General features: G+C 37.6%; 1 protein-coding gene across 1 annotated transcript; it reads right to left on the bottom strand.

The window, feature by feature from the left end:
* Positions 1-4,389: 4,389 nt before the first annotated feature.
* Positions 4,390-19,233, bottom strand: LOC115917885 (gonadotropin-releasing hormone II receptor-like). The gene is made up of 3 exons (XM_030977445.1): positions 18,328-19,233; positions 9,979-10,180; positions 4,390-4,925 (listed from the first exon to the last, which is right to left on the bottom strand). Exons 1-3 carry the CDS (start codon positions 18,931-18,933, stop codon positions 4,411-4,413), a joined length of 1,323 nt encoding a protein of 440 aa, XP_030833305.1. The 5' UTR covers positions 18,934-19,233; the 3' UTR covers positions 4,390-4,410.
* Positions 19,234-21,596: the final 2,363 nt, after the last annotated feature.

Genomic DNA, 21,596 nt, shown 5'->3' with positions numbered 1-21,596 from the left:
CAGCTCACTTGATCACAGTAAATTTATCGGAAACTTAAAATCCTGAAACACAATAATAAAGCTATCATTCTATCCATTGATCATTTTTAACAATTTGTTCTAGAGCATATACATGTACACCTTTTGCTTTATTTCATTGTTTTCGCCCTTTATCAGTGTTTCCACTTAAACGTTTGTGTAGCCTTAATTACCATGCATAGTATAAAGCCCTATTTGGATCACGTGATTATAAGGGGAAAGAATATTATTGATCTGCATCTTGTCAAATAAGCAAATAATTACCGTTGCTGAAGGTGATGGGATAAACTATCACTTCCGAGGCGATATGGATGTAGCTATCTTTCCGAAGCGAAGCTAAGGAAAGATAGCGTATACATTCTGATCGACGAGGAAGTGATAGTTTGCCATCGCCTAAAACCAAAAGGTGATTATTTGCTTTATATTCCACATCTAAAATAATTTAATTACAAAAAGAAAAGGACGTGTGTGCATCTACATAAAAGACACATGGGCCCAAATTCACACCAAACAAGTTTAAGTTTAACCCAACCCCTTGAGGATACGGTGCGCGCATGTGTTTTCTTTAATTGCGCTCATTGGTAATGCGCGCTTAATAACGCCGTTTTAGTGCGCGTTTGGATAATCTTCAGTGAAAGTGCGTTGCCCTGTGTAGATAGTAGTACTATCTACACAGTGTAACGAACTTTTTGCTTCTCTCATCAATAATGCGAACTATCTTTCATCACGTGATTTACTTTTGACCAATCGTAGAGCAAGATTCTTAGTATGTGGGATATAATGAACAATAATTTGTGTACCTGATTGCATTAAAACACGTTTGAGTGCGACATTAATAGTCAAATGTATAATAGTAATAATGATAATAATAATAATAATAATAATCTACATTTGGCAAACTCAACCTAGTTGAGGTAAATGGATACCTGGTAGGATTATTCCTTGAAATGCCTGAGCACTGATAACGGCTGCCGGAGCTAAAGCTAGGGTAATAATTTCAAAAGCTCTTTAGAAGCGCATAGAGACTTAATATCATAATGCGTTATGCGTTGTACAAGAACGGACTATCATTATAATAATAATTATTATTATTTTTAACCAGGAAAGCCCCATCAGTTTGATGTTGATTTTCTTGTAATCGGGTCTTGCAATTATTATTATCCCATTAATTGCCAGGTACACATTTACACCTGGATGGAAAGTAGCAAATGTGGACTAGAATGTCTTGCCAAATTACACTAGTGCTGGGCTGGGATTCGAACCATCAACCCTTGAATTGAGAGTCAAGTGAATGAACCACTATACCACGACGCATCCATGATATCTGACCCGCATATACCTGAGAGCAATTGTAATTAGTTAAAACAATAGTATATTATACAAACGAAAACAATAAATAGTGATGGCTACGAGTTGGTTATTTCCTTCACCTAAGGATCATTCTTCTTGAAAAGTCATTTTGTTTAATGCATCTGTGAGAAGAAATTTATATTAAAAGACCGAGAGAAAGGGGCAAAGCACCTTACTGCACCCTTTCGTATTCCTGTAATGTCTTTTATAACTTCTTCACCTCGATCAAACTTTATTCCTTCCACCATTTTACTCCATTCAATTAACATGATTGAATGTTAGAAGCCTGGCAATGTGGCAAATCGAAGAAAACACATAAAAATTATTAAAACTCAAGATAATTATGTGTTCTTTGTAATATTTTCGGTCATAATAGCTAATCATTTATGCTTCTAACCAATATGAATGGCGTGTCTTAACCAAGGGTTTGGGCATTTCAATCGTTATGTCTATATCCTCAATGCGTTATTTTTCTTTACAGATTGGTTTGGATGGCTGTCAAAATATATATGATCCCGACTCTGTACGATATTTAATATATATATTGCCTAAAAGAAAATTATCCAGTTGCCAATTGGTCATAATGCCCTTTAAACAAAATAGAATAAACTCAAATAGGCATAGTATTGTTACTATGGGCAACCGTTTTGTACCAAATATATTAGCAGAGTATGTACAGTTCACAAAATGAAAAAATATCGACGGCTGTTCTATAATTTAGATCTCTATTCGTCCAGCGAATGTGATAAATAAAAGCTAAGTTGTATATTTATTATATTTCAATAAAAACAAATATAGGCTTGAGACAATTGGCCGTTGCTTCATTTTCCTGTACCAAAGAGCTAAGCAACCAAAAGCGTTAACAGCGATTGATGTTTGAAAATATCCTACCCGGTCACCTTGCATGCACCAAAAAATAGTATTTTAATAGGTATGATTGTAAACTAGCAACAATAATCTATATTTTTGATAATGTCCTTTTTAAAATTTATTCCAGAATTGGCTGTATATTACTCTTGAAAGTTGGCCTAACTCATGGCAATTTTCATACCCTTTTTGGCCCACTGTATCAAAATACATTTAAAGAATCATAAGTATTTAATTTTTGTTTTAAAAAAAAAATCAATTTCAAGCACCAAGGTTTCATGCTAAATAGCATAATGTGATACTAAATAATAATAACGTTTTTTTTGGTTTAAAACAAGAAGAATAAAGATGAATTTGATTCTCACTTATGTCACCTCGTATAGATTCCTAAGCAACAATCACCTGGGCTACAAGTCCCGGACATTTGCCAATAGACAACAACTCGTAATGCAATCGCCCAATGTGGATGTCAAGGGTCAGTGAACCCGAGGTAGTTGTCCAATGGGTATATGTTCTTAAGACATAATATCCGGGCTAGAGGTAGTTGTCCGGGCTAAATGTCCGGAGATGAGTGTTCTAGGAGGCATCTGCCCGAGCGGTTTATGTTGTCATTATCTATTAAAGGCATAGTATCTGGGCGAGATGTCCGGAGGTGAGTGTCTAGGAAGTAGTTGTCCGGTGTTAGTTGTCCGGGGGTAGTTGCCCGGGAGATAGTTGTCCTAGGGGGAAGCTGTCCGGGGGGTAGTTGTCCCGGGGGTAGTTGTCCTAGGGGGTTAGTTGTCTGGGGGTAGTTGACCACGGAGGTGAGTGTCATAGGAGGTAGCTATCCGAGTGGTATACAGTATGTTGTCATTACCTAAAGGCATATAGTATCTGGGCTAGTTGTCCGGAAGTAAATGTCCTACGAGGTAGCTGTCCGAGGGGTATATGTTGTCACTGTCTAAAGTCACAGTATCTGGGCAAGATGTCCGCAAGGCTCAGTTATTTTTCTAAGTTGCGTTACCTAGTATAGACTCCTAAACAACAATCATCTATGCTGCTTGTAAGTGTCGGCTTGCATGGTGATGTAGATATTCAGTATAACTATAGGTTTGCGGGTGCACCATGAGAGAGAGAGAGAGAGAGAGAGAGAGAGAGAGAGAGAGGGTTGAGGAGTCCTTTTCATGACTCCTCAACCCCCTCTCTCTCTCTCACACATGGTGCACCCGCAAACCTACTGTATAGCAATCATCTAGGCCACAAGTACCGGACATTTATCAATAGACAACAACTCGTAATGCAATAGCCCGAGGTACAAATGTAGATGTCCGGAAGTGAATGTCCTGGGAGCCTAGCTATTCGAGGGGTATATGTTGCCATTATGTAAAGTCACAGTCTCTGGGCAAGATATCCACAAGGCGAGTGTCCTAGAAGGTAATTGTCCGAAAAGAGAAGTCGTCCGAGGTAGTTACCAGGAAGTATTTGTCACATGGGGGTAGTTTTTTTTTTTGAGGTTAGACGTCCGAAAGTAATTGTCCGGGGGGCAAATGTCCCAGGGGTATGTTTGCGGGGGTTGTTGTACGGGTTGTTAGTCAATATAGGGGGATATGCATTCATAAAAGAATATTGGGGGGGGGGGGGTGATCTTTACCTATCAAATCCACGATAACTCAAACCGGCGATAAGTAGTACGCTTTACCTGTTACCAAAGTTTTTCATGGTTTCTCCAAAAAAAAGAGGTTGATCCCAGTTGAATCTGAATATATTGGGTTTTTTTTTTTTTTTACTTCGAAGGAAATACCGAATAAGTAAATAAATACATGCCCGACATTCACGTATAATCATATATGAAGCGAAATGTGCATAAGACCATGGAATATCTCCAAATAAAATTTGCTCCGTAAAAATTAGCAATTTCTTCCTTTTCTTTTATTCAGGTATTTGTCAGTTCATAGTGACTATTGATCCGATAGTCAGGAGGATTGGAATAGCGCGTTCCACAACTTTTGTTCAATTGTGCCTTACTTAATTAAACACATGACAATTGACAGACATAAGCGATACGCAGTCTGGTATAACAAACAGGGCGCATCACATTAATGAATGAATCGCTAGGCACTCGGAGACGAAGCATCCATGTAATTAAACCCTCCCCCCTACCAAGTAATTCTTCCGTCGCAAGTCTCTGCGCTGTCCTCAGTCCGATACGCTGTCAACTCTTGTCTGGGTCATGTGACTCATTTCAATACCCGGATGTTCATGCGGACACGAGTGGACAGAGGTCATGACCCCAAACCTGACCGACGTCGCCCTGGTAACCGTCGAATGAGACGATGAAAGTGTTCTCTTCGTCATCGTCTTGGGCGATCGCGAGTCTGAGAGAGACTTCTTCTTCCAACAGCTTCGTAACTGTCGCCAAAGTTTCGTACTAAAGAGCCCGTAGATGATCGGATCTACGCAGATGTTGGAGTATCCCAAGGCCATGAGGACATCGATGACCCACTCCGGTTTGAGCATCTTCTTCTCCTCGGATTGCCAGCCACTGTCGAAATGATACCATGTACTCACGATGTAGTAAGGACTCCAGCAGATGATGAAAGCGGTTACGATGGTTGCTGTAAGCTGTAGGGCCTTCATGCGAGCACGTGGAAGCCGGTCCAAGCCAGTGCGACGCAGACCAGGATGGTTGCCGTTCTTTAAAGCCTTCGTAACTGCATGGAAGGAATCGTTAGATTGAAAATGTTAAGTTTAAATGATTGCGATACATTTACAAAAACCATTGATTCAAATGCTAGTGGATTTAATGATGCAAGATAGTTAAAGTAATTTGGCAGAATTAAGAATAAATGATACACATAATCGAAAAGACTTTCGAAAATCAACCTGAGGCAACGCGCATCACCTATTGAAGTGTGCGATCATGACAATGGCATTTACGTAACCACAACATAATTTCCTTAGCCAAGGCAATCGGGTTTGAAACTGCCATCGATTAGATTTATTGAAAGTCTCTACGACTGGCTTGCATAATTCAGGTTAAACGTTAGAAATACAACTTGCAGGCAAAGTATAATTGAATTTATTGATGAGGACAAATAGACACATAATATCCTACTTCTTCTGAAGTCGAAATAATCAATTCGGTATACAAATCGGTTGGTTGTCACATTAAGATTTTTTGAAAGACATCAATAGCTTGATCTCTATGGTGAAATAAACTGGATGGGAAGTAAGTGACTGTTTACAGGTTTGCAGGAGTGGGTGCAGTTGAAAATAATTTAGAACGTATCACATGTTTTGTTGTTGCTGCTGTTCGTTTGTTTATACTTGGATTGTGTTCGACCCATCTTCTCTATGTTTGGCAAAAAAACTGAACTAATTCATTAAAATGTGGATCTGTTTATCGCTTCTATATTGGATTGTCAATACAACCTACGAAAGAGGGTTACAGTATGAATAGTATCGTGAAAAGCTACACTAATGTACTTTGGGATGAGCATTTACAGCGTATATCTACTGTGATATCTCTATCGGAATCAAAAATTATTCCCCAACTAATGCTCTTATCTAAATGATATGAATAATGCGTATTGTCAGCTTTGTTTCCTAATGATGGAGGCGTAACAATCTCCCTCGACATCTCCGCAGCTGAAACAACCCTAGCGGTATCAACCACCGGGATCTCTTCATAAATCATTGGTATGGATGCAATATTGATAGGTCACCGGAATTGAAGAAATAATATAGGCCAAAGGGTTGCACGCAGGCGTTGCATTATACAGTTATGAATATCTAATTATTTGCATTTATCCGCCTTGCGGAACAGCCCCCGATCACAAAGCGAGATAAACAACACATGTGTTGTTTTGAGCGGCTAGTCCGTAAAATCCCTTGTGGGTTTCTAACTGATTTCAGAGGCCTCTACTGTATAATGTGATGAGGTAACCAGGGTAGATCTGTGGCTATCCGCCATCGCTAAATAAAATCCATAAACCTGTCGAGTCTGTCTCGCCTACAAGACTTTCATTAAAGGTAATACAAAGTTTGGGGAAATTGTGAAAATTGGGTGGATGGTAATTCTTTACGATTTTGATATATTTGGATGCCCCTGTGGATGTATTATAAGCACTAGAAAATTTAGCCCCTAAACTACTTCTGCTTTCGAGAAAAATTGAATATAAAAATTACCGGTGCTCCCAGTAAATTTTGATGAATTTCAAATAGTGCCTACGGCCGTACAATGGTAGCTGCGACCATGAAAATCTCAGAATATGTAGTTGTGATATATAATTTCCGAACGGGAACAACTAATCGGTAGATTTTAGTCAAGAAACATTGTTTTATAGCTTAATAAATATCTTGACCTTGAGAGGGAGCTATACAACATAAAGAGTTTATTATTTACAATTTCACAACTTAGACTCGATTTCAACCGCGACAACGATCACTGAATATTGTAGGACCGCATGTGCGTCATTTGAAACAATTTCATGACCCCATACCAAAACTTTGTATTACCTTTAACCTACGGGTAGCTCAAACTCGTCCTCGGCTCAAGAGCGTACAGAAAAAGCCAGGAGCAAAAGCGACAAGTTTTACTAGAGCAGGAAATGACAATGATAATGATTCAAGTTTTTTGATTTGCACAGTGTACCTAGAAAATGTGCAATTCCTTGCATTGAAGAGATTTTACAGTGCGTCGTAAGTGGCTAACACATGGCGGAGTATAGTGATTGGGTCACTTTAAAGTGAACCGGTAACATTGTTGAAGGTAAGTTTTGTATGAAATGTTACTTATTATTTTCCTTCTACTATATTAACCCTGTACACTGTAAAAAAAAGAATTTGTTCATTGGTAATTTTTACGTATTTTTTCCATGTAGAATTTACTTGAAAACATTAGTTTTGCCACTTACGCACTAAATTTAAGTCTTGCTAACTCAAACTTTCAATATTTAAGTAAAATCAAATACATAAGAACTTTAAGTAATTTCAGCTTGTATTAATTTAGTAATTTTAACTCAAAATCAGAAATTATAAGTATTACTCAAACAATTTATGTTGATTATTCTTATCTTTTTAAAGTAAGGACCGATGCAGTGCGTAATAGAAATATTTACATAATTTATGAATATTCATTAAGACCAAATTAAACTCTTTTTTAAATAAAACAATTCTTTTTTGTGGTTGAATGAAAATTTAAGGACTTTAAAACATTTACTAATTCATTTAACATGGCTAAGCAAAGACAAGACAATTTTTAATTGTTACCCAGTTCAAAACAAATCAAAACTTGATATTTCAGGAAATTGTCAACCAATTTTCCTTTTACGATGCTACGATCAAGTATATATAAAATTTGGAGCCTTTCAATATGTGTCGAATTGAAGCGTATGTAATAGTTTGTGATGGTGGTAGATATATATATATATACGATTAATCTTAAATAGAAGTAGTGAATGATTAGTGGATGTTACTTGTTAGATTAGATGGGTACTAAATCGTGCAATATGTAATCATAGCTTTTTTTTAATTATCTAAAATTATTACAATACTTAAATTATTTACGTTAATGTAACTCGATTTAACTGAGTAAAAATTTATTCAGCAAAATAAGTAAATTCTACTTAAGATGCCGTAGGTAATATTTACTTACTAAAAATAAGGCAATTCTTTTCCTCAATTTTATTGAGTTATTTCGACTATTATTTTTTTACAGTGTATTAAACATGCAAATGTTCTGAAAAGATTCTCAAACACCAAAGATATTTATGGTTTTCTTTGAAGGCGTCACTGGGCAACTGTATTTCTCTCCCAAGTAATTTTACAATTCTCCTAACCGTTTTTCCATGAAATAATATTTCAACACTTAAATGTTTGGAATGATATATAAAGCCAATTCATAACTTTGTGACGATTTACATGCACCTTCAATTTAATTAAATTATACTAAAATAGTTGGGATAATTCAGGAATCGATCAGATCAGTTTTCCCAATTGTTATCATTAATAGTAGTTTGTTTTCACTCTAACTTTCAGATTATCTTTAATTGTACATCTATCATTGAAGTCACTACCTTAGCACCATTTTCTATCATCTGAACAATAATTCAAAGTCCCTGGCGGCCTCAGTCCACTTTAAAAGATATGTGTAACAGGGGCTTAAGGGAATAGGAATATACAGTAGTCAGTTATCACCGAGCAATATGTGCTCGTTACAATATAGTTCGATTGTGGGTACCTTTTACTTCGTTTTTTTATAATATAACGTAAGCAATTTTCTATTTTTTACAAACTAAATTGTCAGTTGGAACATGGTGCGATACTGTGAATCTGCTGTGTGCTGGTCACACAAAATTAAACGAAAACCCCTTTAGAGATATCCCTGAATGAGAAACGTGACGTGGCTAAAATTGCCAACTAATCCTATACAGCCGAGCGCTCGGCCTGGAAAAAGTTGCTCCGAAAGAACAATTACAAAATCATGGCTATGCAATGGGATTCCTTAAGTATTTATTCTGGAACACTCATTACAAAATCAAATTAAATCAGGAGCAACCGACAAGAGAGAATTCTAGAAATGGCTTTTGGATTTGTATATTGCGCATGCATATGTACCACCCGCGAGCCGAATGCGTGCACCGTAAACCGGAAGTATTTACAAGTTCCGGAGGTGGATACAATAATGATGTAGCAGTCAAGGTATGTAATTCGGTGACTCAGGAAACGAAACTGAGGTTATCATGTAAAGTCACATTATTGTCATAAATTGACAGAGACTATAGGCCTACGTAGATTTAAAATTATATGCATTTGTTTGATTAAGCTTAATTGAGTTTGATTCAATTAGCACAAATAAAGACATCTGAGTAGGCCTACATATAAAAGTGAAAAATATACATATTAATGAGCAGCCATAGATTATTTGTGTAATCAATAGAAGTTTGATTTATGATATAATCTAAAGAGGTTAGGCATGAATTTCGATATGATGCCTTGTAACGATGACTCACGCAATAACGTTATCACGTTTTAAGTACTTCTGCAGATACCTGCTATCTTATCTACGAAGTGTAGGGTGGACAGAATGAACTTCTATCCTCCACCATTCCAACAATCCAACAGTCATATCACCCTTCATGTAGAGGAGAATATATTAGGGGTAATATTGTGTGGAGTTGATTCAAATCTAAACTATAATGAATTCCAATGCAAAATGACTGTTTTAGTCACTCTGTTGAGAGTGGATGCCACATTATTTGCATTAGCGTGAACATAAAATAGATGTGATAGATTGTACGCCGTATCCGGACACCTACCCCCTGGACATCCACCCCGCTGTATAACTACCCCCAGTCAACCACCCCTAGGACAACTACCCCCTAGGGCAACCACCCTAGGACGACTACCCCCGGGAACACTACCCCCGGACAACTACCCCCAGACAACTATTCCTAGGACAACTACCCCCTAGGACCATTTACCCCGGACAATTCCTCCAGATAACTACCCCCTAGGACAACCAGGACAACTTACCCCTAGGATAGTTGTCCGGGGGTAGTTGTCCTAGAGCATGGTTGTCGTAGGGGGTATTTGTCTGGAGGGTAGTTGTCCGGGGTTAGTTGTTCTAGGGGGTAGTTGTCCCGGGGTAGACGTCCTAGAGGGTGGTTGACTAGGGGGTAGTTGTCCTAGGGGGTAGTTGACTGGGGTGGTTATCCGGGGTGGATGTCCAGGGAGTAGGTATCCTAGAACCAGTTTACGCACCTTCTCTCGACTTTTTGCATATCTTATAGACGATGGCGACGTAGCAGCCGAATATGGCTATTAATGGAACAATGTACATGGCTAGGGTAACGAAGACATGATATAGCCACCAGAGTCGAGGACGATTGTTGGCGAAGTTGTAGTCGACGCATTGGGTGAAGCTGGGATCCTCCGGTGGGGAGCCAACCTCGTGGACGAAGAGCTGTGGTGAAGGATGGTGAGATGGAGACATTGATGGCAGAGTGGGAGTGAGAGAGAGAGAAAGAGAGAGAGACAGAGAGAGAGGGACAGGGAATGAAGGGTCAAAGAGAAAGTTGAGAGAGGTAGGGAGAAGATGGGGAGAAAGGGAGAGAGGGGGCGGAGAAAGCAACGAGAGAAAGGTTTTAAAAATGTTTAAGAAATGTCCGCAACTGAGAACCATGACAAACGCACCTAAGACACAAAACAAACCACAAAATAAGGAAAATCTAGATCATAATCGGATGCACATCAAAGTTTATGTGCATTCTATACGATATAGAATGAGTGATGAAATATAAAGAAATCGGGGTTTTTCATTTTTATTTCATTTTCACATAATTTTCAGAAATGGTTAAAAAATATAAATGTGTGAAAGCTTACTACATCCTGTCATTCACTGTCAGGGCACTGGCAAAAAGAGCAGACATGCACGTTTTTTGGTCTAAACTACAGCATGTGCATTTAAATTCAATGAGGCTCATATTAAAACGTTTTAGGACTTGAAATCTTAAACAGGAACATCCCAACAGACCAACATTCTACAAGATTGACAATGTTCGTTTAGCGAAAATTCTAGGAAAGTTGTGCAGAAGGCAATTGAGACCAACTTATCGGTCTCGGGGGGGCTTTATCCTCTTGGGCCGACGGTATCGTGGGCTGTCGATTGCTATAGCCAGGGGCGGATCTAGCCAACGGCGAGAGAGGGGGCCCAAGAGGGAGCCAAATTCGTGAGGAAATATTTAGCGGCGATTCAGCCGGCCAGCCGAATTAGCGGGGGTGGGGGGGGGGGGGGGGTGGAGCTCTTTTTTAAAAATTTTACTCAACACCTCCCCCCCCCCCTTTTGAGCAAAAAACCCCGCCTATTTTTAACGTATTTATTTGGCTAGAGGAAGGGGCTTGCCCCCCCCCCCTGACCCTCTCCTGGACACGCCCCTGGCTATAGCCCTCAGATAACTGTTCAGAGGACCCGAGAAGAGAGGAGAGACAGGGCGGTGAGAGTTCTAATTCACTAATAATTAAATTAGGAACTGTGGAATCATTTTCAATCCAGAATAAATTAAAAACGAGTAATTGAAGCAAACAAATTTTAACACATTGAAGAAATAAAATGCATATAAAAACGTTTAACACACGTATCTATGGGGTGTTTTGAATCATGTTTTGATGTTTATAGAAAAAACGGGCGATTTAAAATGCGTTTTTAAACGCGTTTAAAAACACAGTGTTTCAACGTGTCAACTCTGACATCAACACTAATTGGCGACTTGCATTTTTGGTTAAAGAGTATCATTTCATACACGGAGACCTATCAGAAAAACCTTAAGAGGACGTAGAAGAATGTGACGTATTTCGGGGAAAGTTTGAGAAAAACATTTTCTTAGATTAAAGATGGAAATTTATGACATCCAGAATGGATATCAGTTCGAATTTAGGAAATCAGAGTTGCCAATTTGGCTGGGGGTTCTTTTATCTTTCTCATAGAGATTTGTCTCAAACTTTTCCCGTCCCGTGTCATCTATTTCCCTTTCTCCATTCTAATAAATTTGATTTCATATCAGGGAGGATAAATCTAAATGAATCCGCATGTTATCAGTCGTTGACATGAACCGGGATTGAAAGAGATCTGAACTATAGAGTTTGCAATTTTACGCTTAAAGCATAAATCACAATACCATTTGCCGCCTTCCGACGACCAAAATAACTGCAACCATCGATAACCAATTTGTAATAAGTTGGTGGTCGATGAGTTGCCAATCGGTTGTGGAAAGATGTACTTATTTGCGACCGCTCATGGAAATATTGGCGAATGGCTGGCAGTTGTTCAACAATAATCGGTGATAATTATAACTGGTCGGAGGTCAATGGCCGATGTTCTTACGACGGTGAAGGAGTAGTAAATGTATTTGTTTAGGTGAGGTGTTATTTCATTTATATTTTTCACTTGTTCCATTTTAACTGTTGCTTAAAAGACGAATAAGTAGGTTGCATTGAAGCCGATTATCATAATTTGATCATTAAAAAAAGAAAATAACTATTGTCATACAAAAGAGAGCGGGATAGATGTAAGGTTAAACATTGAAGACAGAAAGATGATGGCGAATCTGCGTGCAGATAACAGAAAAGAAGACAGTAGATTTAATGGAAAAGGAAATGAAATGGGAAGTATAGTGTGTGATAGGAGGGGAAAATCTTTTTCACAAACATAACAAATAAGAACCGATGTAATGTTCGTATTATCTATTTTTCAAGTGACTGTCATGAAAATAACATAGAGCGATATGTGACGATACTGCACTCAGTCTATAAATTGGTTAATAAGTATGATAACAATGTTGATGACTCACACTTTTGATAATGGGCATATTTGTTGCTAAAAACATTATCGTGGCACGTTTTGTTGTTGTTGTTGTTAAGGGTCGAAAGATAAATCTACGGAAATACATCTGTCCTGAAAAAAACAATGTTATAATGTTGACACTTATGCAACAACAGAAGGTTTTGCTTAAAATATCATTATATACATATCCTGAACGATAATGTATGGGAACGGTCTTCATTCCTTAAACAGTTAATATCAATGTTTCATTCTGTTGGGCCGGATACTAAATAATGACGTTTACAGAAGAAACTAGCTAGTCGAGTTTTGTGCCATTTTTTTGCCTATCAATTTGGTTCTCGGGTGCTCTTTGGAGGAAATTAACTGGTGGGAGTACAATAATCTTCGTATTACCTTTATTTCCATTTATGCGTTTTTTGTTTAAACAGGAAATTTTAAAAATAGATTAATCAACAATGAAGATTGTGAAATTGTTACGGGTAATCCGCTTTCTGATACCCTTGGATAAGGAATAACAACGTTCTCGCGTTTTGAGCCAGGATTTGTCGGATCTACGTCACAAACTAATGCATTTTACCTTCTGTCAAGTAGGACAAACTTAGACTTTTAGAATGTCTTTCGAATATATAAATAGACTATGAAATCAGCCTCATGTAATTAACTTTATTTTAAACGTTACCCGCCCCCGCCCCCATCTTACCTTTTAGGTCCCACAGGAACACAAAAGGTGATTTGAACCTTTTTCCAATCTGCAACGCCTAAGCCTGTGATATTAAGCTACGCTACAAATGCGTTACGGTTAAGTTTAGCGACTGAACAAACAGTTACAATTTGTGACGGTTATCGACTTTTGCCATTTACACACAATATAGTTACACAATAAAATGCAACTATCGTGTTTTTTTTCTTCTCAATAATACGGAAATCATATTTATCCCATGATAAGCAATATCATAATATTTTGCACCTTTGCCATTATTACCAATGATGCGTCCAGGGCACTGTTGCACAAAACTTACCATTGATGATAACATTAACATCAATGGTAACTACCATGGAAACCTTGATTTTGATTGGCTGTTGAGCCCTGTTACCATGGTAGTTGCCATTGATGGCAAAGTTACCATCAAGGGTAAGTTTTGTGCAACAGGCCCCAGATATTAACAATTAGGACATAGTTTTGGTTGGAGCATCGCTTCTTCAATCCTTGTCGAATTGCACTGTTCTAAAGAAATGTTTGAACTGACGCTCCCTATCATTTTATGTTCCTTCTATATTGTTGCTGTTCTTACTTTTGTTGTTGTTGGTAATGCTATTTCTGTTGTTGTTGTTGTGTTGTTGTTGGCCTTCTCATTTTTTTCTTGTTATTGTTCGTGTTTTTCTTCACCTTTTTTTTTCCTTCTCATTCTTCCTCTTCTTGTTTATTGACCTTTCATTGTGCATTAAAAAGGAGATTAACGAAAAAGAAGGAAATGAGCTTTTAAGAAAGGCAGATTAAATTGCTATACGTATAGATTCCAAGCGCATTCTCTTTCCTTTTTGACGTTTCGCTTCAGACGTTTATGAACCATTCAGTGCCAGACCAATCAAAGAAGAGTGTGCGATCTGTCTCGATGGTTTCTCCTGCCATTTCAAGGTTATCCCGAGGGCGCTGTTCACGCGTTCCTTAAGTGGCGCCAGGGGACCATTGCGCCATTTAGCTAAGCATGGCATGAAGTACCTGGACCTCCCCCATGGTCGCACTAATGTGATGTGGGTGACTTCCTCTTTATGCGGCCTCACATTACTTTCACGGTGTAAGAATACGTCTATGTTACCTTTTAGAAGAAAAAAACTAGTAGTATTGAAGTCAAAAGGGGACCGATCATTCGAATTGCAGGTATAGGTGGTAGTCGTGGTATCGGAGCAAAAAAATATATGCGAGTGTATGGATATTGAAATAAGAATGTTTGATAATGTTCGCTAGCATTGGTTTGATGTGAAGTTTCGTCTAGCATCAATCGAATCATTATGTAGCTAGTGGACCTGGGGATATGACAGCCCTCTCCACTCTCATGAATCCGTCACCAAATTTTGTTTTGAAGTGAAGGAGAAGACATGGTAACTTTACTGCCATTACAATGTAAACTTTTATCTTATTCTTGCCGACAGATATCGAACAATTGTATTTGCGCCTTTATTTTTTTATGAATGGTCGAATAAATAATAATAATAATAATAATAATAATAAAGAAGAAGATAATGATGATGATGATGATGATGATAGTGGTACACGTATTACTAAGAGGCCTACTCTACTATCATAATTAATGATGGTAATACTGTTAATAATCATCATCATAATAATAATAATGATAACAATAATAATAATTATGCCAATTTACACAGCTAAATTTCAATATCACATAACTTTTGCTGGGTTGCTACACTCATTTACTGTAAGCGCTTTGGGCTTATTGGAAAATCGCGGTATAAGTAATAATAATAATAAATGATAATACTGTCTGTCACAATAATCAAACGCTACACTGCTTTTTCTGGTGCCTCTCCCCCACCCCTCCCCCCTTCATTTTGCCCCTGATAGTGAAATAAAAACGTCTTTATATTGAAATTTAAGGGGGGAAGGGAAAAAAATTGAATTAGCATGAATATATAATACAGGTTCGTTACTAAAAACTAAAGTATAAAAAGCGGAAGCAAGTTTATTTGATGCTCTCATTTCTTGAATACACTCACTTCTGTCGATATTTTGTTGGTTTATTGTCGACGTTGTAACTGGAAAAATGTATTGAAGACTTCAGGTGTCATTTCTCGAATAAACGTTAATTATATTGATAGAAGAAGCGGTAATCCTTAGAAGAAGAAAACAAACTTGTATTTATATTTTGACATTTAGGATGCTTTCACTTTTAATCCAGGGGAGATAAAGTATAGTGCCGCGAAAGCTTTTTGGAATGTAATTATGTTGATAAACTTTGGAGGAGGCGATCTTAGTTTACGTCAATAACAACCCAATTCCATTTTAGTTGACCCAAAAAAAAATCATGACGAAATTACGAATAACATCAAGAGCTGGGCTAAAAATGAGTATGATCAGGCTTACACGCAAATTGCTGTATTAAACTAAATTGCAAAGACCTCCATCATTACGGCCTGATCATAATTACAGCATTATCGGGATTATATCACAACTTTACTTAGCGCCTTTCTAATCATGCAGGAATTCAACCATATCGCCTAGATTGATTAATAATTCTCCCCTTGCCATCATGGTATAGTATTGACATGCTAATAATAGCTAAGTAGAAATGCCATAGCATTTTGTCATTCGGTGGTAATGGTCTTTGTTTTTAGGCCTTGGTAGAATTAGATCCAAATTTTGATCAATACTAATAAGATATTGTAATGAAGCAAAGATATTGTAGTGAAGCAAAGATATTGTAATGAAGCAAAGATATTGTAGTGAAGCAAAGATATTGTAATTAAGCAAAGATATTGTAATGAAGTAAAGATAGAGTAATGAAGCAAAGATATTGTAATTAAGCAAAGATATTGTAATGAAGCAAAGATAGAGTAATGAAGCAAAGATACTGTAATTAAGCAAATATATTGTGATGAAGCAAAGATATTGTAATGAAGCAAAGATATTTTGATGAAGCAAAGATATTGTAATGAAGCAAACAAATCAGAGAAAAGACTAGTAGTCGGCATTTTTGTTTGTTTATTTTGTTTATGTTGTTTTCTAGTATTTGTTTTTGTTTTCGATTTTGTTTTCTTTGGATGTAGTTTTTACGGGGTGATTTTTGCTTCTTTTTCTTATAAATGCAACAATTGGCTCCATAAAATACTTTTACATAGAAAAGGTAATCGCAAAGATAGGATAAAAGTTAGTAAAATCATCACATAGAGGAAATAAAGAAGGATGAATGTTTAATACTGTTCTACCACAATCATGAATCTTTGAGAGTGTGAACCCTCAATATAATGGATGATTAAATGTCTAGCGGCAAAAGCGACAGAGAAACATGACAAAAGGGTGATTACAGCAAGAGTAAGAGGGGCCATGGGAGTTATTAATGTATGTTACTGGTGGAAGTGAGAAACGCTAATGTTTCCTACATGAACACATGATTGCTAAAATGTTTGTTACCGGTGAAAGTGAGAAATGCTGATGTACCTACATGAACACATGATTGCTAAAATGTGAGAAACGCTGATGTTTCCGTCGTGAACACAATGATTGCTAGTCATGTAAATACTTCTTGCCAACAATAATGTGTTTTATCAAGGGCATCGGGTAATGTTATACAGTTGTAATCTTTGTTGCGCTTCAAGCATAGTATTCATAGCTTCATTATTTATTTATTATTTTACGAGACATTCTATGCATACATACGTGTTCGTCGTCTAATCGTTACTGGTAATGTCACTATGTTATGTTTAGTCTGAGTTTATTTCTTCCTCCTCACATCCGAATGTTATTTAATATTCTAAATGTATGCATCAATCAATGCAATTCAGGTACGAATGTTAGGAGGTCCTTTCCCATCATACCTTTTTTCCTATATCATTCCTATATTATATAAGCCATATTCATATTACTATGTCCGTATTCCGATTCCTATTGACATAAATATCTTCACCTATAACTAAAATAGTTATCTTTGGCCTTCTGTGGTCCACACTGCATGAGTTTATCTCGTTGATTATAACATCTCTTAAGTTATTTGTGGTATTCGATCTATTTCTTCAACATTTCCTTTTACACTAGCGGCCTTGAGTCGAGAGTGGCAAAAGTCGATTAATGTCTAGATAAAAGACACCAGTGCCAAGATGGCGTTCGAACTTTCGTCTCCGCAGTCATGTGTTTAAACCCCTCGAATACGACACTACTCCAATTCAGCGTAGTTTCGGGATTAACAAGTACTGCTAAAACTGGTAAAGTATTTTACAAAGTCTGGTTAATTAAAATTAAAATTCCTGAATTGTCTGAAGATTTTGAAGACTGTCAGTATATTATGCACCTGTGGCAGTTAACTATGTATTAAGGTATATGAGTTAACGCCCTTTTGGCTCTAAACAGACGATATTTTTAAAGACGAATGAAAGCTTTGATTTTCCCCATCCGATGTATCCCGCCCGTTTGGAGTGAACTTTCTTCTTTTATAATACTTCCAAACTCAGATTGAAAGCCACAAAAATGAATTAGTTGAAAATTTCCATTACTCCTTTCATTCTGAAATTGGAAATTCAATTTATTTCACTGTGCTTCTGAGTATTGAATTTCTGCAATTTGATCCTTACACAGGGTGACGCTGATTTCATCTTCACTTTCGCCATTACAAAAAAATGGGGAGAGATATGGACAATGATAGGATTTTGTTGTGTAACATAATATTACGAGGATGGGTTTTGGACAATGGATATAATTCTGGCAATGAGAGAGAGAGAGGGAGAGAGAGGGAGAGAGAGAGAGAGAGAGAGAGAGAGAGAGAGGGGGGGGGTCTGTATTTACATCACTTTTTTTGTCACATTGCTTAACTGAATGAAATGAAAGCAAGATGTTTTCCCAAGTTGTTTAACGCCGTCTCCCTTACGTTAAAACTGTTATTCTGTTAATTTGCTTATTTGCATTATGCATCTACAAATGCTCTACCTGAGTATCTTCTTGATATGGGAAAAGAAATGGAATAAAGTACTGTTATTTGAATTCCATTGAAATGAATTAAATGTATGAATTATCAATTCAAGAACAACGTGATTAAGTTTACCTGTGGAATACTACAGAAGACCGACGAAGACCAGGCCACCCGCAGCATGATCTTACACCTCCTATCTGCCTTACTGACGCTGAGTGGGTGGACGATGGCGGCGAAACGATCTAGACTGATCACGATAAGAACAAACGACGAGGCGTACATCGCACTCGACTCGATAAACATTAATAATTTACACATGACATTCCCTGCCAGCCATCGAACCGTGCAGAACCAGATCACATCGGTGGGTATGTTGATGAAAGTGATAAGGAGATCGGCGAGGGTGAGGTGCATGATGAGGAGGTTGATGCGTGATTTTCGACGTCGTTCGCGCCAGAGTGAGGCGAAGACGGCGACGTTGAGAGGTCCAGATAGCACCATGATGGACGTGAGCGTGACCACGCGGATGAGATACTCCGGTGTAAAGACAGGGACCTCGAAGTCTGTTTCGTTTCCACTGGCATCGAGGGAATCATTTAAACTGTAATTGTATGCGAAACCTATGTCCATGGTTGGGGCTATAATAACGACATCTGCCCCGTCAAACCCCCCAGGTTTACCCCATTCGGCATTCATACCGGGTTCGCTGCCATCACGGTGCGATGTCGGCACCGCCATATTTCCTTTTCGCTCTCCTTCTCCTTATTCTTCGTCTTCTTTTTCTTCTTTTTCTTCTTTTCCCTCCTCCTCCTTCTCTTCTTCTCCTTGCTGATCTTGCTCGTTTGTCTTCCTTTTCAAAGTGTGTTACGTTTATCAAATAAAAAGACGAAATTTCCGAGTCTGCAAAGTGTGTGCTTTTCAAAGTTGAACGATGTTGAGTTGTCACTTAATAATAAATGGCCCCATTACATGCCGAGGAGCTATTCAGACGGGTTGATTAGATTAAAGCAAAACGGACGGTGCTCCTCGAGGTTTCTTCAAGCCCCTTTGATTTACTATTTCCGTTCATATTTGTTTGCCTCTATCGATTTTCTTTTCGCAGAACATCCACTGAGCATGTGATCTTCTGTTATGTCGTTACATCCATCTGCCAGAGCTGTAAAGAATTAAAGAAAACGACATTTTATAAATCAAATATACTTTCAAATCAAGGGGGTGGCTTAGAATGAGAATACATTTCCATTGTATCGATTAATGTAAATGTATTAACATAGTAAATTGACATATTCATTGTAATATGTTATGACAGTAATAATGTGACTTTCAGAACGGGGGTGTGGGTGTCGAGACTTTGTTGTGATACAGAAACATGCAACATTATCGAGAATGAGAAATACATTTGCATGCATCTTGAGGTACAATTATAAAAATACCATAGTTCGCAGTAATGTAGTGAACATTAATGTGGGGTTACAAGCCGTCTGTTTCAAGACACAAAGGGTTTGAGAATTTGAGGTACTCGCAGCAATATGAATTTCTAGTGTGAATTATTTTGGATGGATAGGTTTCATAAATAGAGACATTTTTCATCTCACCAGTTGATGGTGGATGGACGAATAGTTTAATAATGAAGGGATAACCAAATCATGGCCGTCGCACGTGGACTGCACTCCTACTGTTCCTATCCTGATCCATATTCTATTCTACCTTTTCTTTGTCTTGTCTTGTTTTGTATGCAACCTTTTTAGATGATTTGCCTCAATTTCTTTCCCTGAATTTTCTTTTCCTTCAATATTATTTTCACTCCTAATCTTCTCTTTTCCCGCTGATTCTGTATAGTTCGTTTAATTTCATCGTATTCTTTTTCCATGTTGTCAGTCTTAATCTCGTTTTAAAATGATCGGGATTACTGCATTATAGCGGTCTTACTTTAAAATCGTAATTTCCCCCTCTCATTCAATTCATCTGTAATCCTACCAATTTTTCAAAGCAATCTACTGTCGCCAAAGGCATTTCAACTGAAGCGACGATTTAACTCGTGTAGGCGGAGAGGATGTTCAAAGTATGTTCCGTTTTGTATGGCACTTAATATATATTTAAAAAAAAAATTAAATCCAATCATTATATACAATTAATATTGACCATTTTGGAATGGTATATATTCTATTTATGCACATCCTAACTTTGGAATGACTGCATTTTGAAATGGAACGTTTACAATTTATTTGTCAAAATGCTTTAGGTATCTAGGCCAAAACTAAGCCGCGTGGGTTTTCAAAAGAAGGGTATGTAGGCCCATTTCTTCAACGACACGGCCTTTACCTAGTGTGAATTATCTGGAAATGCAATATACGTCACCATTTTATTTGATCGTTTTCCTCTAAGGATTTTTCAACTAGTGTAATTGTACCCCGATATCAACTAATTCATTGGCTTCCAGCTTACAATCAAAGATGTATGTCTATTAGCTTTTGAAATAATTTTTAGAATTCAACAATTAGACGATCGAATTTAAATCGGAGATAAGTTTGCGAATATAAGTGATATATCGTTTTTCCCCTTTGAAAAACCCACACCTTTAAATGAAAGCTAAATTAACTGTTTGATAAACTTAAAGAGAAGGTTGAGTTCTGGGAAGAGGTGAGCGTTATCATTGTATTATGCATCAGGTGAAAAATGTTCCCGGCTGATAAGCATGGCTCTTCAAATGCCTTAATAGTCTAAATATGGCATGTAACATCATACAAATCGGGACGGATTTTTATACCACATGCTCATGTAGTCCCATATAGGCCTACATCTTTCTTTGTACAGTGCTGGTAACTATACCAAGACATGGCCAAACTTCTTATCATGTTGATGATTCCAGAACCTTGCAGTACACACCAATGCGTATATATGCTAGATGATCAACCTTTTCTGATCGATCCAACAACGTTTCTTTCACAATGCTATCGCATGACCAGAACTTAACTTCATCTTTAATGATGCTCTGGATACACCGATAAATGAATCAAGGAAGAAGAAAGAAAAAGTAAAGACTTTTCATTTTAACTCTACCTTGTTTCGAACTACGAAATGTTTACAACTTTAACGTTTCGAGTACAGTCCGGTTATTTGCCCCTCACATGACTAACTCATAAACAAACTATCAAGAGGAAATGTGTCGCGAGGTTGCCTAGGGAAAAGATGCTAACGGTCGTGATGGGTATAGAAGCCTTAAAAGTCACCGATGCGTTGCCTATAGTGGCGCCCATAAAATGATGGGCTATGTGTTTAATTATGCCATGCCTCATCGGCGCCTGAAAGCGGTGAACAGGGGCCATAAACAACACTAAGTTACTGAGAAAACTACCCCTGTAGTCGAACGTGAAATTGTGCCCTAAATGTGTTTTTCCACC

Source organism: Strongylocentrotus purpuratus, unplaced genomic scaffold, assembly GCF_000002235.5.
Source record: "Strongylocentrotus purpuratus isolate Spur 01 unplaced genomic scaffold, Spur_5.0 spur5_scaffold_9, whole genome shotgun sequence".
Lineage (NCBI taxonomy): Eukaryota > Metazoa > Echinodermata > Echinoidea > Camarodonta > Strongylocentrotidae > Strongylocentrotus > Strongylocentrotus purpuratus.
This window is presented reverse-complemented; position numbering and strand designations above follow the sequence as displayed.

Excerpts from the sequence above, each read along its gene's own strand:
- LOC115917885 (XM_030977445.1), bottom strand. The coding sequence starts at position 18,933 with ATGGCGGTGCCGACATCGCACCGTGATGGCAGCGAACCCGGTATGAAT. Across the intron at positions 10,181-18,327 it reads TCTTCTGTAGTATTCCACAG|CTCTTCGTCCACGAGGTTGG; the intron begins GTAAACTTAATC and ends CCTTCACCACAG. Across the intron at positions 4,926-9,978 it reads ATGCAAAAAGTCGAGAGAAG|TTACGAAGGCTTTAAAGAAC; the intron begins GTGCGTAAACTG and ends CCTTCCATGCAG.